The sequence below is a fragment of the Acipenser ruthenus genome, chromosome 38 (assembly GCF_902713425.1).
Source record: "Acipenser ruthenus chromosome 38, fAciRut3.2 maternal haplotype, whole genome shotgun sequence".
Taxonomy (NCBI): Eukaryota; Metazoa; Chordata; class Actinopteri; order Acipenseriformes; family Acipenseridae; genus Acipenser; species Acipenser ruthenus.
In genome coordinates, this window is record NC_081226.1 from 2888593 (window position 1) to 2907237 (window position 18645).

General features: G+C 37.5%; 1 protein-coding gene across 2 annotated transcripts in view; it reads right to left on the reverse strand.

The window, feature by feature from the left end:
• Window positions 1–7909: 7909 nt before the first annotated feature.
• The window catches only part of LOC117433595 (lymphocyte antigen 75-like), a 28436-nt gene continuing 17700 nt past the window's right edge, over window positions 7910–18645 (reverse strand). Inside the window, exons 1-6 of one of the 2 annotated variants that reach the window (XM_059009261.1) lie at window positions 15525–15568; window positions 14387–14449; window positions 11901–12275; window positions 10372–10713; window positions 9609–9959; window positions 7910–8961 (exon numbers count right to left, since the gene is read on the reverse strand). In XM_059009261.1, the coding sequence (XP_058865244.1) occupies window positions 8942–8961; window positions 9609–9959; window positions 10372–10713; window positions 11901–12275; window positions 14387–14423 (1125 nt within the window). In that variant the 5' untranslated portion in view covers window positions 14424–14449; window positions 15525–15568 and the 3' untranslated portion in view covers window positions 7910–8941. Of the gene's footprint in view, window positions 8962–9608; window positions 9960–10371; window positions 10714–11900; window positions 12276–14386; window positions 14450–15524; window positions 15569–18645 lie in introns of those variants that run through there. The other variant, XM_059009262.1, reaches the window with a different exon arrangement.

Below are 18645 nucleotides of genomic sequence, written 5' to 3' on the forward strand. Positions count from 1 at the left end.
GTAGTACAGTATTTTATGCTAGATATCAAAATGTCACATTTTTCAATTTTTGTCAGTTTTCCGTTAAGTATATTATTAATTAGCAGACGCCCTTATCCAGGGAGACTTACAATTGTTACGTGATATCACATTATTTCACATTATACAGACAGCACATTTTTACATACAATTACCCATTTATACAGTTGGGTTTTTACTGGAGCAATCTAGGTAAAGTACATTGCTCAAGGGTACAGCAGCAGTGTCCCCCATCTGGGATTGAACCCACGACCCTCCGGTCAAGAGTCCAGAGCCCTAACCACTACTCCACACTGCTGCCCCTACCACTATATTGAAAACTACAAAGTGGTATGCAATTCAATATGTTAACGTAACTATTCAGCAGGTTTCATTTGACTTTATGAAGTTAGTTAATTCTATAGGGTGATGCAAATCTTTTAGCCATAGCTGTAAGTACATTGGCAGAAGAAACTAAATCAATAACAAATAGTTAGCAGAGCTCCTTCCAGTCCAGGGTAGGCTTGAGTCCTGGAGACTGAACTGCTCCCTTCCACAAGCAAAGGCAGAGTCCTAGAGACACCCCTAATGCTGACCTGAACGCAAAGTACTGGCCCTGTGTGGTGAATAGGATGACACAAATATCCACTGTCTGTCTGGAAGCTATGTAATTGAGACCACTGTGACTTGAGCTGATTCAAACCCATGCCTCTCTGAATCTGTGTATGAAAGTAACATGGTATGAAATGAACAATTCAAATGTGTTGATTTACATCTATATCTGAAGCAGCCTTTGTGTGTAGGTCAGCCTCTTCTCAAATGCAAAAACCTCCTGATCATCTTCCTGGTGTAGCAGGCAGACTTCATGCAAACTATGTTCAAAAATGGATTCTGGTGGTTTGGTTTGGTTTTTTTACAGTGAGCTTATTCATAAGGTGCTTTAGTGAACAGAGTCTGTGGGACCAGCAAAAAGAACATGCAAATAAGAATACAGAGGAAATGCAAGTGTATTTTGTCCCTTTTCTAAAACTTGAAAAGGCTGTTGGAAAGGATATAGGGAATACTGGAAATCATAACAGTATTATTAATATTATTATTATTATTAGTAGTAGTAGTAGCAGTAGTAATCATAGTTGTCATAGTTTGTAGTAGTAGTATTAGTATGTGGTTTATCAATATCACTATAACAGGAAGCCTTGTGGTCCAGTGGTTAAAGAAAAGGGCTTGTAACCAGGAGGTCCCTGGTTCAAATCCCAGCTCACTCACTGTGTGATCCTGAGCAAATCACTTAACCCCCTTGTCTTTCAGGTGAGATGTTGTTGTAAGTGACTCTGCAGCTGATGCATAGTTCACACACCCTAGTCTCTGTAAATTTCCTTAGATAAAGACATCTGCTAAATAAACAAATAATAATAACACTAAAATGAAATTCCAGCCTTATATGTGCAAAATTTATGACCTCTGACCTTTCCTAAAGATCAAATGTAAAACTGGCTTATAACTCCTTATAGAGTGCACATAGGGTCATGGTTCATATGGAATAATGACATTCTGCACTATTTGCTAAAGTGTTTGGTACTGGAAGCCGTAAAGTTGCTGGCAACTCTAGTCATTATTATTATTATATGGATGAACAAGTCCTAAAGAGCAGCTCAGTGCAGTTCTCAGTATAGTTGACTGACAGCATGCGAAATATAACAAAGCCTTCATCTTACAGAGGACAGGCCTTTTGCGGGAATAGAGGGCGTAGACAGGGGGCTGTTGCGTTAGCCTTTCTTCTCTACAGGCCTGGGTTACAATCCGTGGGGCTGGGTGGAACAATATCTTACAGTTATGCACTAGACTTGCTTTTCAGAGCTAATGTCATTGGTTGTAATCCGGAAGGGGGCTGGCAGGAAAAGGGAAATAGTGGGCTAATTCAGGGAGGATCGAGTCAGAACTGCTCGTTCACACTGATTGAGAGGATTGGGAGAATCAGTGCTGATCTGAACACATACACAGAACTACCTCGTGGCTCCCTATTTCCGATGTGTGGCTTTGGCCAGGCGTTCCTTTAGTTGTCTGGCTCCAATACTATGGAACAACCTCCCCATGAACACTCAATGACAGTTTAGATACTTTTAAACATCTATTAAAAACTCTTTAATGCACCTGTAATATAGTTTGAAACTGCATGAGGTGAACTGGGTATCTTTTTTCTTGATTTTAGTATTGGTCTTAATTATTATAATACACATTTTATCACTAAAAAAATGCTTTCAGTTTATTAAACACAGGTGCTGACACTGGGGTACCAGCAATGCCAATCCAGACCTCCCGATCAGCTCAGTGCCAGGCGACCCTAACAACTGGTTGTAAATAATAGTAAATGTAAAGCTCACTGCAGTGAATGATCAATGTGTAAATGAGATTTAACATCAGTAGGTAGCTTCTTCAAATGTGCTAATGTTTATTTCTTGTGACTTGTAATATTTTACAGATGTGAAGACAAAATAGTTCAAATGTAAAATAAGTAGCTTCTAGACTATTCAGAGTTCTGCACATTCTCAGAACATTGCAATACAACTGGACTACAGCCCTCCATTGAAGTGTATATTATTAGGAATATATTAATATGGTAACTTCAGATCAGATGAATATTTCTATTATTATTTCAGTGCAATCTATCTATCTATCTATCTATCTATCTATCTATCTATCTATCTATCTATCTATATATATATATATATATATATATATATATATATATATATATATTGCACTGAAATAAGTTGAGCGAAATCTCTGTTATCCAAACATATTGGGAACAGGAGGTGTTCATACAACTATTGTTATACATCCCCTTTACCTTTAAATAATATATATTGTGACAGAGTACGGGGTGAAGGAGGAAATATGTAATCCTGGAGAGTGCTGCAGGACTACATTCCCCAGAATGCCATGAGTGTGAGACAGGAAGTGGTTTACCTGGCTTTAATTGTAATGGGGGACACCTGCCTGTGATTAGCAGGCAGGTATTTAAACAGGCCAAAAGGTTTGTTCAAGGCAGTCTGTATGAAAAGCTGAGATTGTCTGTGTGAAGGCCAAGGCAGGTACTGTGGGTTTTGCAACCAGTGAACGGCTTAGCTGGACTGTTTTGTAGTTTAGAATTTCTTTAAAAAGTTTAGTTTAGCACTCCTTGATGGAGTTAGGTTTTTGTTTTATTTTAATTTCTGTAAATAATAAAGTGCATGTAAGTGCTGAAAAACTTCAACAAGCCTCAGCTGTATATATATACTGCGTGCCTTTAAACTTACACTAGCTGGGTTTCAGTACTCACTTCAATTAAGTGTTTTATTTAAACAAGCAGGAGTTTAATATTTAATGAATTGTGTCTTTCTTATAGCTGCATGAATAACTCCTATTAAACCTACAGACTTAGCTGTGACTTTTTCATGCTGTGAGAAGTGAAACCAGAGTTTCAAGCCCTGGTACTGTCCTGTACTGTTGATGCCAGGTAGAGACGCAATGCATTTCTGTCAAAGGAGCTGAAATGTATTGTACACATGACAGGTTACCAGCGGGCTGTTCAGATTACACAGGAATTTATAACATTCTTGATAATAAATATGTGAGTGTAAGATAGTTTCAGTGTTTTTTTTTTTTTATTTCAGTGATGAGAAACCTGTTGTATAATATGCAGGCACACTGTGTATAATCAAAAGGCATAAACATCCTTCTTTGCTTCTAATTTGCATACTCCTTTCTCACTAGCATGCAAATACTGAATAAAAGCAGGCTCCTGTTCATCCAAATAACCCTGTTATTAATAACATGAGGAAGAAAGTGAAACTGGCAACCAGCATTTGTGTGGTATTGATAAGAAATTCAATGTCAAAAAGAAAATAATCAAATTCCAAAATGCGTCTGTTTGTACATGGCGCTGCAGGAATTTGTTTAGTTATAATTGTATAATTAGTTATATAATTGTTTTGAAGATTATGGACCCTGGTGTAATACAGAGTTTGGAGAAGATAGAGGTACATGGTGGAATTTTACAATTAAACTGTACATTTATTAATTCCACTTTTATTACATTTTTGTTAGACTTTTTCGTTGTTCTATTTTTACAAACTAGCTTATCTTTGTTTCTTCTAACTTTTTATAATGAAAACCACATTTTTGTGGCTTTTTTAATCTCAGTTTTATAACGTTTGTATTAGACTGTTTGTTATTTCATTATTTGTTTATTTAGCAGACGCCTTTATCCAAGCCAACTTACAGATACAAGGGTGTTTGAACTATGCATCAGCTGCATATTCAAGACTGCAAAAATGACTGTTCATGAGAAACCGAGCGCTATTCACAAAGTGGTATTTGAAGTATTAAATGTTTGATGGTCATTAAACTGCTCTAGACTGTGGCTGTATCTTTAACAGTATCAAGCTGAATCAGTGCTGTGCTGCATCCTATATTGACAGAGTTGTGGCAAATGTTTCTTCACAGTAAATAAACCTCAGTACAGTACTCAAAATAATGATAGTTATTATGATTCATTTGAAATGCTTTCATATTGGATTTGTTTTTTTAAATTTAGATTTTTTAAATGCTTTTAGTTGGACACACAAACTGGTATTTTAGATATCATACAGTGTGGAATACAGAAGAAATGTACCCAGACAGAATGTGAGGGCGCTGTGTAAAGACAACAGAGTGTCCTGGACTGGATGGCCAGACAATTCATTCCCAGGGGTTAGAAGGAAGTCGGTCATCTAGAAAGGGGGCGGAGCTACGATACACTAAATCATCGACCCGGAAGGGAAACGACATGGCGGCCTCGGATTGGAGGAGCAGTTGCATTCGTTAACCAAGGGGTCATGATTGACGGTATATAAGGGGACGTAGTAAAGTGATCTGTTCCTTGTTATGTTTAAACGCTAAACTGGAAGGAGACCTGTTTTGCAATCATGTTTTGTTTGTCGTGTCTAAAAACTGTTTGTTTGTTGTTGTTAATGGCTAACACAATCCGGAGCTGTGGCTAAAGGCCAGCACTCAACCGGGAGAACACTGCACATTGTTTCACGAATAACTGTATTTACACCACGAGCACTATCGCACTCACTGTGGACTTGTGTTTGTTTTTTGTGTTACATGTTTTTTGTGTTACAACACCCTACTGGACTGTTGCAGCTATTGCAAGAGGAGGCAACTCCAGTTTTCCAAAGGTGTTATACACACACATGGAAGGTATATATCTGTATTTTTTTATATATATATATAAAGCATATCAAAGTATGGCACATTATTGATTATGTTATAGTCCATGTATTTCAGTAATAGTACCCAAACCTAACTGGATCTTTTTTTCCTACCCAGGTAAGAATCTAAAACTGTTTCACTGTAATTTGTACCAGAATTGCCATCATACATCCTTTAAATTGTTGTCAGTGCTGGTTTAAACTCAAAGTTTCTAGTATTAAATTAGATAATGATTCAGTACTATCAGCCAGCCAGCTTCCAGCTATTGGTATACTACAGTATATATAGACTTTTAAATTTTGTTTCCTAAGAACAGGACTGGAAACTACAGGACTGAAAGCAGTGTGGAGTAGACTCTTGACCGGAGGGTCATGGGTTCAATCCCAGGTGGGGGACACTGCTGCTGTACTCTTGAGCAAGGTACTTTACCTAGATTGCTCCAGTAAAAACCCAACTGTATAAATGGGTAATTGTATGTAAAAAAAATATGATATCTTTTAACAATTGTAAGTCTCCCTGGATAAGGGTGTCTACTAAGAAATAAATGATAATATTATTATTAATAATAATAATAATAATAATAATAATAATAATAATAATAATAAATAGTAGTGCTGCACCTGACAGACTGAAAATACAATCTTCTTGGTAAGACATAAGAGCTATGTTGCTGGAGTGAAGTTCTATGGTTCCCAGCATCTATGATCTTTATCTGCTGTACCTCTGCACACACCACTGCAGGAGACGTCAGCTTTTTTACAGAATGTTTGACTTTCATTTTGCAATGCATTGTTAAAATATATTTAAGGAACACTTCTCCTGTGGACCAATGAGTAAGATGGAAGCACTTGTCTGTCACAGTTTGTGATTGTCCAGGATAAACGGTCAAGCCTTAAAATCAAACCCAGTGTGCACTGTCCCTGCTTTAGACTGGCCTGTAACATCAGTAACACAACCTGGGATCCACTGCAGTTGAACTGGGGTTAGGATGAAGAAGCTACATGAAAACATCCGTGAGAAGAGACTCTAAGACCAAGGGAGAGACGTTCTTTCTGGAGCCCTTGCTGCACAACCACCCACTGTGGTGTGTTGGTGATGGAATTCCCAGGTGGCAGATCTCCTCCTGGCTCTTGGTAAACTTGCCATCTACAAGAACAGTAAGCACAAGACTGTCGGGCTGGGTCTCGCTGACTGTGGAGCTATGTTTAGGGCCCTCGTCCAGTTGGGTTAATGTAGAGCACACCCAAGCAGATTCCACTGCCAATGTGCAGTCTTTAGTCATCCGGTGGGCTATATATGAGGTGCTCTGCACTATTTCTTTTGGTTTACTTTTGCACCTGAATATTTGATGAATCATTTAAAGTATAATTTGTTAAATATCAGTCCTCTTATGATATCTTGTTTGAAGCTACTAAACTCTCTTTTTTCTAGCTGTCATTTAGCAAGGTCGTCTTACATAGTGTGTCCTCAATAAAGTGTGAGGGAATTGTCAGTATGCTACACCTACACTGCTAGCAAGTGAACAAGCATACCAGACTTATCCTAGGGCTTAGAGGAATGAGCTCTGAAGGCAGGCTGAAATAACTGAATCTATTTAGGCTAGAACAAAGAAGAATTAGGGGGAATTTGATAGAAGTCTTTAAAATCTTAAAAGCAGTTGACAAGGTTGACCCTAACCAATACTTTAAGCAGCACAGAAACCAGAACCGAAGGACACAGTTAGAAATGAAGTGGAAACAGACTGGAAATGGACAGAGGGTGGAGATACCTCTTCACACAGAGTGGTGAGTTTGGAGGTCAATCAGCTTCTGGGAACCGAACAGGCATAGATGGGCTGATTGGCCCCCTCTCGTTAATTTTTGTGTGTGTGTGTTCTTATAGCATTGCTTTATTTGAATCAAACACAGTCCTTACTCTGATTGGTTGATATTCCAGTCCAATGAGAGGGTTGGGGACACAGGCACATACACAAAGATTAGCCAATTAGATATTTTAGTTTTCGGTTGAATAGTTTGCTGACCAGACCTTGGATCAGGTGCAGTACATGATGTTGTGTGTCAATTTGTATTTATTTCTTGATCCCAAACTAGTTGGTTTACATAGATGATGTTCTTTTGGAGATCTTACTTGTTCATACATATTTGCATGTAAATGAAAACGCCTTTCATGTTACAGAATGAAATGACTGATTACACAAATCTCTTAAGGAAAGCACATGAAGCTGCACTTACTGAAAGTATCCTAATATTACAATCTCTTAACACCCCTATACTGGAATCTGTATTCTTGTTGAATATATAGAAGAAGAATGTGTTTCACTAGAGTTTATGAAATCCAGTTCTTCTGCTTGTGTGATACTGGGGCTAATTCACAGTAACTGTATTTAAAGAATGCTTTATCAAAATCTGTTGCAGTTTAATATTGCATGTGTACTCATCGACTTGTATAGAAGTTTCATGTTTTTTTTTTTCAAACTGTATGCAATTACATGAATTGTATTTAAACTTTCTTTAAGTAACTCACAAGTTAAAGCTTTGAGAATGTCTTTATATTCCATATTCTTTAAAGCAAACTAAAAATCTAAAATGAGTCTGTGCTTATAGGCAAGATAGAACACAAAAGTGCACAGAGAAATGGACTGAACCAGAATGTAAGTTTATTTATGTTTACGCCAAGCAGTTACAGCAAGCATATGAGCCACATGACTGTACTTAAACATTGCAATACAGGTTTAATATCTAGAGTATTGTAGATCGCCTTAGAGATTACTTTTTAAACTTCCTATTTTTGACAAGCCCCTTTTCACTGATTTGGAAACTTTGGCTTTAAGTTTCTGTTTGCATTTTTAACTTTTTCTCCATGCAATACTAACATGAATTCTACACCACTTTCAAAATGTTTTTTTTTTTTTTTTTTTTTTTTTATCCCCTTGCAATACATCTAACAGTCCAAGCAGTCTGGTTTACAGATGGAATCAAAGTTCAGTGTTTCTGGGATGTTTCCAGAAAAATGTGCTTGTTTTTTTATAGCAGTTTTCGCAGAACAACTACCACTAATAATAATAATAATAATAATAATAATAATAATAATAATAATACAATGAAGTGCTACCAAGAATTGATAATTCACTAAATTGATTAATTCATGGTTAGGCCATGTTGACAGTACACTGTGTACATCCCATTCCGTCACAATTGTTTTAAATTACATTTTTAGACATATAGTTTGTGTGAACTCTATGGGGTTTGAAAAGTTACCATAAAAAAACCTTTGAAAAAGCAAATATTTTAAAATAATGACTGTAGATACATAGATAGGAACTTAACACAATGAGATTATGCATGCTGAGACTGAAGGGGATATACTAAAAAAACATTATATTCCTCTCATTACCAGAACATGTCCCGCATCATTTTTCTGCAGATGTTGTTATTTTCACTGCAGAATCTCACTACACTGTAGCATATGGAGTGCAAACCTTCACAAACTTCAAAATGTGTGAACATATTTACAGTAAAACGATGAGGGATTTACTAGAAATTTGTCATGCAAATATTTCTGTGTTTTGTTTTTAAAAACCTTTTTATTAACCCCTTAAGAAAAAGCCATTTCAACCCCCCTTTAAAATAATGCGAGTGAGCCTCTTGAAGCAATCAAAAGTATCCCGGGTGTGGGAAGCGGATGCTGCTGCAGAAGCTGAGTGTACTCAGGGAGTCACTCTCATCTCTAGGGAGAGAGAAAAGACTTAATGAATACTGAATACTGACTGTAGCAAACAACAGAAAAACAGTTTACTGGAAAATATAGTCAACAGGTAGTCAACACCTTCATAGGTTAAGCATCACTTTTAGTTAGTATAAGGGCAATAATTGTGGCAACAAAACAATTGAGAAAGACCAAAGACAAAGACTGCGGATTTCACACAACTGTAGTGGATTACTCCAGTCTGCCTACAGACTGGAGTAAAAACACAGAGCATAACAAAAAATCAGTCATAGCAAAAGGGGCATTTGGGTTGCTGACTACAATAAAATGAGCATGGGATACAGTCATATGGACAACAGTCCACACCTATGGTTTATCCAGACTGATTTAAAATGAGCTGTGGATCTGACTGAATGGAGTACACTCAAAAACTGTGGTTGTCTGTCCAGAAGGGGCCCGTGTTTCTGCTAATGCTACATTATTTGTGGGCGTCAATATTTTACCTTACACTCCCACTTTAAAAACAGCCCCTACAGTACTCAGTGGAAGTCCTCTTTATATTGCTTCTGCTCGGTGTTATCCACATCACAAAACAGACACCAACAAATTCAGTATTTTTTTATAATCATGAAAAAAAATACAACAAAAAGCATGCCAGGCAGATTTACCTTTGTAGCAGATGAAGTTGAACCTTTCAGAGCAGGACTGGGCAGTCCAGTTGTACCCATTCATTCTGTCCATGGCTCCACAATGGTTCGGTTCACTTTGGCATGGGCAACCTGGAGCCCACTGATCGTAGCCATGCTTGGCTCCATCCACCCAGTACCAGAAGCCAAAGGTACAGCTCTTGCGTAACCCCAGCCACACCTGTGAGGAGGTGGCGTTTCCAGCTTTTTTCATCACTCTGATCTGTTCTGCCTTTGACTCGATGCTGACCAGGTCAGTGTGGTTGGATCTGCAGTACTCCACGGCTTCCTCCCAGGTTTTATTCTCCGTCACAAGGAACAGCTGTCTGCCATCTGAAAGCACAGATGTTTAACCAATAATAATGCATTGTTTTATACACGGGGGACTTTAATTGAATGGCACAAGGTTATCAGTTCACGCTAATCCGTTGCCTTGCAGTTCAATAGGCTGAAATGCCACACCATTACATGTAAAGATTAAAAGACAATGTCACTGTAATCCTTGCTTACAGGAGTAATCTTGGGATAACCACAAGTAGGCAGTTGAATCAGTAGAGGGTTTTTTGGCCACAGCTGTCAATGCTACAGTTAAATCCAGCTGTGGCTGAGCTGGGCACTTGTTTAAATCAACCCCTAAGTCATGAAGCCAAACTGTTAGACAGCTGGACAGGACTGAAGAACGAACCACCCTCACTCCCTGCTTGCAGACGGGTTGAAAAAGAACAGTCTGAACTGGGATCCTTACCATCATAGCAGAAGAAGGGGAGTTCAGTGTCACATTTTTCATCCTTCCATGTTTCTTCGTTATGTATAGAAACACACTTTTTGTTCTCATCACCGGATAGTTTTCCAGAATTCCAGTTTTGGAAGTCCAAATCTCCCCCATCTGACCACTTCCACAGGTTATTGAACAGGCCTATCCAAAATGCTTTATCCCCATCCTTTCTTATGTTCTTTATTTTTTCCTTTTCAGTGTCAAATTTTATACTGACGAGGTCGGTGTAGTATTTTCTACAGTACTGCTGAGCTTCATACCAGGTTTTACCTTCTTCAATCAGGAAATATATCTTGCTGGAGTTACTGCATTCTGAAAAGGAAACAGTGATGAAAAAAGCTTTGAGCTGAGGAGGTGTGTGGCTCTCCTGCTGTGATGTAAAGGGCAGGAAGTCTACCCTGAACCCAGGTTACCCTGCAGCTATACTGCCAGCTCAAGGAACATGGCTGTGGATTCCCAGACACTGAAGCCTCACACATTACCATTCTTCTTACAGTGAAGCACCTAAATGTATAACACTCTGGGTTCTATTCAACTGATTTATTCCGATGTACAAACCACCACTGTTAAATCATATAAATAGCAAATCTAATAGCTTCCCACTGCTGTAGCTCCTTTGCTTTTGATATTGGTGCAATAAGGCAAACACTGTAAGATAATCACTGTTAAAATCGTGTCTAGCTGAAAAGTGTGTTAAAGTTTAAAAAGGCAAAAGATCTCTCCTTTCCTGGTCAAATCCCTGTAGGCAGTAAGTGCCTTAGATACTGAACCCTCAAATTCACCCGGTACTGTAACAATGCTGTTATTCAAAGGTAACAGTTCATTTATTTCAGATTTGTTTGTACATTAAAGAATATCAGAAATAAAGAAAAAGAGACTTCTCTTGATAGTGTAAAATATATATTTTAGAATTTGCTACCGCACCAGGTTATCAATTCCATGTATTTATAACTCAGTGTAAAAACTACTCCTTTCTCTTTTGAACCTGTTCCTGTCCTACTCTCTCTACTAAGTTTCAAGACATGATCCTGGATATCTATCTATAACTTCAGAACACTTCATCAGAATTCTAAGGTAAAACTTATAAGCAATTCTAAGAAAAGGCACAAGCCTAAACGTTTGTCAACTTGACAATGTTTCTAAGGTAAACTTAATAAATACAATTCACGAAGTATGTCTAAAAAATTAAAAAGGATGTAGTGGAAACCCACAAATATTCCTGTTTTTAAAAACAAAAGTGTACTGGTTGGTAAAACAAAATAAAGGAAGATTATCTAATGAACATGAGATTAGGAGTTATATAGGACACCTCTCAGATCTGATTGTGAGAAACACGATTGCAATGCAATAGGGCCCAGTATCTCTGTCAGGCCAATGTCAGTTCTGTTTAACATTGATAAAAAAAAAATCCTCCCAACAAGAACAAAAAAGGAAAGAGGGTGAAGGAAGATTAAAACACATTCCAGGGCTCTAGATATGGGTTGAACTGCCAGGCTTACCTTTGTAACACATGAAACTGTTCTTCGTACTGCAGTGTTCATTTGTCCATTTGCCATGATTATCAGCTTCAACACAAGATTTCTTTGTTATGTCAGATTTCTTTATTATGTCGTGTTCAGCTTCCAAGTTGCTGATGATAACAGCATCGCTGTTGGACCACTGCCAGTTTTTTTTAACATCACGATATAACCCAATCCAGGCTTCATTTTTGCCTTTGTCTCGAGTCTTAGAGAGACTGTCTGCTTCTTCCTGGCTTTCAATGGTGGCCAGGTCTGTGTGCTTCTCTCGACAGTAGCTCTGAGCATCAAACCAGCTCTTTTCGACTTCCACAAAGTGGTATTTTCTGAAGTGTCCGGAAGCAACTGCACAGAGCACTAAAAAAAAAAAAAAAAAAAGTTTTAGTAAATGCGTTAAAACTTTTAAGAACTGATTTAAATGTTTTAATAAAGTGTTTTTGTGTTTACGTTATTATATTTCATTTAAAAGGCATATTCAATTCACAACACAGGGGCTTATGTTCAAATGTATATCTTACAAAACCTCTGTTTTACTCAAGTATCATATGTATTAAAGAAGAGAATAGGGAAAGTAGAAAAATAAATCAAATGTATTCAGGATGTTTCAGACATACTGTAAAAACCCTTCAGTAGTTAACATTCACAATGGCTTGGGTAACATTTTTTGCCATTCTGTTTTAGTAGTGCCTTTTGAGTAGTTTGGATTTATATGCAGTTTACTTTTAAGGAGAGAAATTCACCTTCAAAATCTGAATGACTTAATTAATATTCAGATGCGTGAGGGTATTTTTTACATGTGCCTGTCAACTGGGTTTACAAGAAGGTTGGGCTGAAGGCCATGCAGCAATCACAGGTGCAGCCGGCCTCATTTTGGCCGCCCCCCCTCCCCCCCCAAAGAAAACATAAAAATAAACATCAGAAAAACTGTGGAAATGGTTAATCAATTCACGTTGACTTTACCCTATTCCCATTAAAAGAATAAAACCTACTACAAAAATAATAATAAATACATTTCCAAGTGCTGCTGGACAATGTCCCGCCTTCCTGACTTGCATCTATCATTGATTTGTTCTCAATACCTTAAACCCGCCCCAACTACTGAGTGACAGCACATTCCTACATTTCTATTGGAGATTTAAAACGAGATTACAATCATGATGGAGGCTTGTTAGGGGGATTTAAAACTGTATTGTTAAAACACAGAGGATTTAAAACAGAATTGTGGCGAAATGTACAAAAATGCCTCAACACAAAAACCCCAGAAGAATGTACCCGTGACCAGAGGGATTTCACTGTGGAAGACAGCAAAGGAAAGAAGGTACAACTTAAGTGTGCAAGTACTGTCCAGTTACTATACATATTTTGACTCACACACACACACACAAAAACGCTCAAGCATTTTGGAAAGTAACCGAAAACACAAATTTCATACAGTATATCAAAAACGAAAGCACCCCCAAAAAACGATTTACATAAAACTCGAAAATAGCTAAAAATGAGCACCGGAAAAATACAATTAATAAAACCCGAAAAACAGAAGCCCTACTTATATGAACATGCAAAATAAAGTTTAAATTCAATAAATATAACATGGGGTTAACAAAGCTAACGTTTGAAATAAAAAAAAATGTAATCATTTTTTTAATGGTATCTCATATTTCAGTGTAATAATAATAAAAAATAACAGATACATTCTTCTTTGATATGGACCAAGAGCCCTGATATATCCACCCTGGTGTTAAAACAAATGAGTAAAATTGAAATGAAGAGAGGGGTCAATGAACCACAGTACAGCAGTGTGGCAATGTGCCCCGTCCCTGTGTGCATTTGTGTGTTGCGTGCGTGTGTAAATGTTGGTGTATAGTCATTGGTACACGGGATATAAACGGGTCTGTGTTTCACGTGTATTTAAAAAGTGTAGACTTGTATTTAGGCACGAGGAGAGCACAAATCACTTCACGTGCTGGTTAAATGTAATATGTGAGCACGGGGTTGCACAGAATTAATTCACGTGCTGGGATTCAAGTGAATAATTAATTAGTAATTGAATCCCAGCACAACAGTATATAGAGACACGTAGCTTGCAGTCGGGGTTGGGTGTTCGGTGAGTGGAGAACGGGATTGGAGACGGAGGTAATTGTAAATTGTAAAAGTAAGTAGTTAGAGTATCTGCTCACCGTGTTTGTTTGTCTGTGTAGTCCGTTTTGTTTGTCTGTTTATTTTGGCGAAAGTGCCGTGCCCTGTGTTTTTGTCTGTTCAAACCTTTTATTTTCTGTTCTGTTATTAAATGCTGAGCAAAAGCATTCGCTCAGCTTCACCAAACCACATCTCTCTGTTTATTTATTTCCTGGCTCTGGTCTGACACCACCCACTCCGGCCGTCTTTGTGACAAGCAGATATACAGACACTTTCCCTTTAAACCATTGTGCTGAGGACATGCATCCTAACAGGGGTTAATACAAACTTACCTGCCAGCAAAAGGATAAGGAGCCCATTTTTCTCCATGATAATCAAATTTTGATGACTCGAAACTGGAGAAAAAAAGAGAAATCATCCTTTTAAAACATTTTGAGATGCAAGTGTTCAGGGTGGGCTTGTATTTTATCATTGGGAACTCGCTTGTGTGCTGTCCTGTGGTGCTGCGTATATCTAAAAGCGCTTATTCAATTATGACGAATGTTTCTGGGCGAAGTTTAACACAAGCTTTTGGGAGTTTCAGAATCTGGGAGAATGTGAAGGCATGTGTACTTCAAGCTGTATAGTACCCTGTTCAGAATAGGGACTTGGACAACGACACACTTCTAAAGTGAATAAAACAAGCAAAGAATTTCTCAGAACAGGAATGGACCTTCTCCCAGCTTCCACCCAGTGTTGTGTTTTTTTTTTTTTCCCACTAGTATCATACTATTACCTTTTCCCTTTATATTATTATTATTTTTATTTCTTAGCAGACGCCCTTATCCAGGGCGACTTACATTTGTTACAAGATAACACATTATTTTTACATACAATTACCCATTTATACAGTTGGGTTTTTACTGGAGCAATCTAGGTAAAGTACCTTGCTCAAGGGTACAGCAGCAGTGTCCCCCAGCTGGGACTGAACCCCCCCCCCACACACACTGGAGGCAGAAAATATAAACCAACTTCCTCATTTAATATCTGCGTTTGAACTAATATAAAGATTTTACCACTTGCTATATTTGTAACCGTTTTTTTGTTTTTTTTGCTTGAAAAACAAACAATGATGAATAGTTTCAATATTAAAAACATTCACTACTGTTATACCTTTAATCTTATATATATATATATATATATATATATATATATATATATAATTTGTAATCATCATACCAGCGCCATTGAGGTTTGAATCCAGTTTCTTTCAAGATCTTAGATTAGTTAATTGAACCTGCTAATCACAAAATGTTCTAGTTCTATAGTGTCCTTTTAGCTAACACTTGCAAATGTAATTCCTTGTTTTCATTTATTTATTTATTTTTGTTTTAGAATCATATGTGGTAAACATAAAGTGGTAAAGTTGTCCCACATAAAAATAATTTAACTCGGCATATATGAATTTGAACAGAATGATCTGGCACTCACCTTCTCAGTGGAGTCTCACAGCTACCTATCTCTGTGTCTTCTCCTTCAGCCAGACAAGCACACGCAACATGCAAATACACAAAGTTTGCAGAAGTGTGTTTTTATTAACCCTTTATGGTATACAGGGCTGTTGAAAAGAAGGAATAGTAGTATTTTAATATTAGTATTTAGTCATATAGCATTCAGTATTTTATCTAAAGCGACTTAGAGAGACTAAGGGGTGAACTATGCATCAACAACTGCTGCTGCAGAGTCACTTAAAATAGGACATTGGTTTTAAGTCTCATCCGAAGGACTGAGCACATTGAGGTTAGTGACTTGCTCAGGGTCACACACAGTGAGTCGGTGGCTGAGTTGGGATTCAACCTGAAACCACCTGGTAAGAAGCCCCTTTCTTTAACCACCAGACAACCAATATATATATTATGTATGGGGGGGGGGGGGTGACACTAGCTGCTCTTCTGGTGTGGGGGGGGGGGAGAGCACAGGTGTCTAATCTCTGAGAAATAGTAGTTGTAACATTAGTAGTAAAGTATTGAGGCAAGCAAGGTTTCAAAGTGGACAGGGTACTCAGAATGATTGTAAACTTCATCTAACAAAGTCATGAGGTATGTATACTTTTATTTTTATTTATGCCTTTTCATTTTGTCTGAAAAAAAATCTAATGTTTGTGTTTTATAGTTCCTGTTTTTCAGAGTTTATTTTTATTTTTATGGAAAGCAGTCTTGTTCACCAGAAGCATATCTATTGTGCTATTTCTAGAAACACTGGAACTTCCTGGTTAGATTTTGACTACAACAGGCATGCAATGTGCAAACTATGGGAAAAAAAAAAATTCACCTGATGAATAAGGTTTGTGTTCTACATGACTTGTCTTTTAACCTGTAATTTAGTCCTACAGCCACAAGATGTTGATAGAGCCTCCACAGTAAGCCACGTAATGAGAAATCATTATTAAACAATCCACCAATTACGTTACTTTAACCATTTGAATTGGTCATCCCATTACTAAAGTACCTAAAGTATATTCTTTGAATATAATGTAAATAATACTAATACTAATACTACTACTAATAATAGTTCATAAGAAGCCCATAAGTGTTACTTGTTTGCATGAAAGAAAAAGGTATCTGGACACCCCTGCTGGTTTTTGATGTCTGGGTGTGGCACACCTGTTTTACTCCACTGAGACCACTTGGTATCCCTGAATACTCTACAAAAATAGGCAACAATTTGCAATAAGCAATAGCATCATAGCAAACCACATTAAAAGTAAACTGATAATATTTGGGGCTGCCACTGTGCTACTTGGATGGGTGACTTATTAACCTTTAAAGAGGGGACAATTATCTATTCGGGGATACTAAGATATTTAGTAGGCAAGCAGTCTCAGTTGGGTAAAATGGTCAGCAATTGCCCCAACTCTAAATATATCTACATATGTACGTAATTAAATGTTTAGTGATGGCTTTCTGCATGAGGTATTACTTATGTTATTAATTATAAGTTTTACTAATTCAGTTCCTTTAATATGCTTTTATATTAAGTTTCTATACAGTATCGTGTAAGTTTCGAGTTCTTTCATTTCCCATCAGCAAAATGCAGTTTTGCATAGCCTAACACGACTGAAAGTCACAGATAAGTGTCTGAGCTAAATGCCAAAAGGCAGGATATTAGCAGAGATAGTGTGAGATGGGGGAGGAGAACTGAAAGACAAGAGGGATGCGCACTGCTGGGTACAACGTGGTATTCAACCCCCCCTTTTCCCCCGCAGAGGGAATGTGCAATGATAGAGTGGAAACCCCTATCATTGGACAGAAGTAAGACAAATGGGAGTGGAGTCAACAATTGCGTACAAAAGTATAAATGCCAAACATTGCAAAGTTTTGTCAGTCTTTTTATCTCTTTCGAATTGACTTCATGGATATCCGTGCTTTCTAATACAAACATATGCACTGAGCTGTACTGAGGCCTTGTCCAAAGTCAGTTTAAATCTCATGCTTATATGATTGTACTGGAGGTATACCTTTCTTGTACATAAAGTGTTTTTGAATCAAAAACCATTTGTCAGCTTAATTTCTTCACTACAGATGGACAAGTAATATTTCGTTTGTTTGTTTTGTTTTTTTTTTCAGAGGCAGTCACATCTCAGGTTGAAGCATCCATAACCAGCGCATTGACTGTGTGGTACTCAGTTACTAGTATACTACCTTCCAGTACTTGCAAGCCATAGGGGCACGACCCAGATAATGAACACATCATTTGCCATCACTATGTTATGATTCAAAGACTGAACATGCAGCTTGAGATGTTCACCTGGGCTTGAAGGGCTGCTCATGAACGGCAGTGAAAACCAATGTCCTTGTGAAATATGGAATCCCAATACGGTACTTCGTTGTTCCTAGTGCTGATTTTTATTTGCAATCGAATAAGAATTTAAACGGTTCATCTTCTTGTGTATTAGGCTGTTTTGGATGACTGTGGAATTGACTGGGTGGTCCTTTACAATTGGAGAGCACAGTTGAAGCTCCAGAGACACCAGTTTCATTGCTGGACACAGTGGCTCCACTGCTTCAAGCCAGCATTAACCCTCTGAGGCCGACTAACTCTTTTGTACTTGCTATTTACATAAATGCATTAAGTGCAGTGCTGGGAAGAAACAGATTACAATTAACTCATCACTGCAATCAGATTACTGCACATTTATTTTATTGACCATTTCATTTTTTATTAATGCAATAAAAAGTTACATTCTAGAAGTGATCTGTTACATTACTCTCTTGGCTAACTGTAATAGATTACATTATGGATTATCTACAAAGTAATGTAACCCGTACTCATTAAAGGATTACCATTTAAAAGTGGCACTTTCCTGCCCTCATGATACAGTAATGGAATAAACAAACAAGTTCACACTGGAACAAGAGGTGTTTTATTCTACAATACTTCATGTTCTTGGCACAGGACAGTTGTGTAAGACTTGAGTTTAAGATTAAACCCAACGTTGTTAAAAAATAAATAAATAAATAAATAAATAAAATTTTAAACACACTTTTTTTTGACGCCCATACTATTTTTGTTATTAAAATAGTATGGTCGTCAAAAATTATACTACTGATAT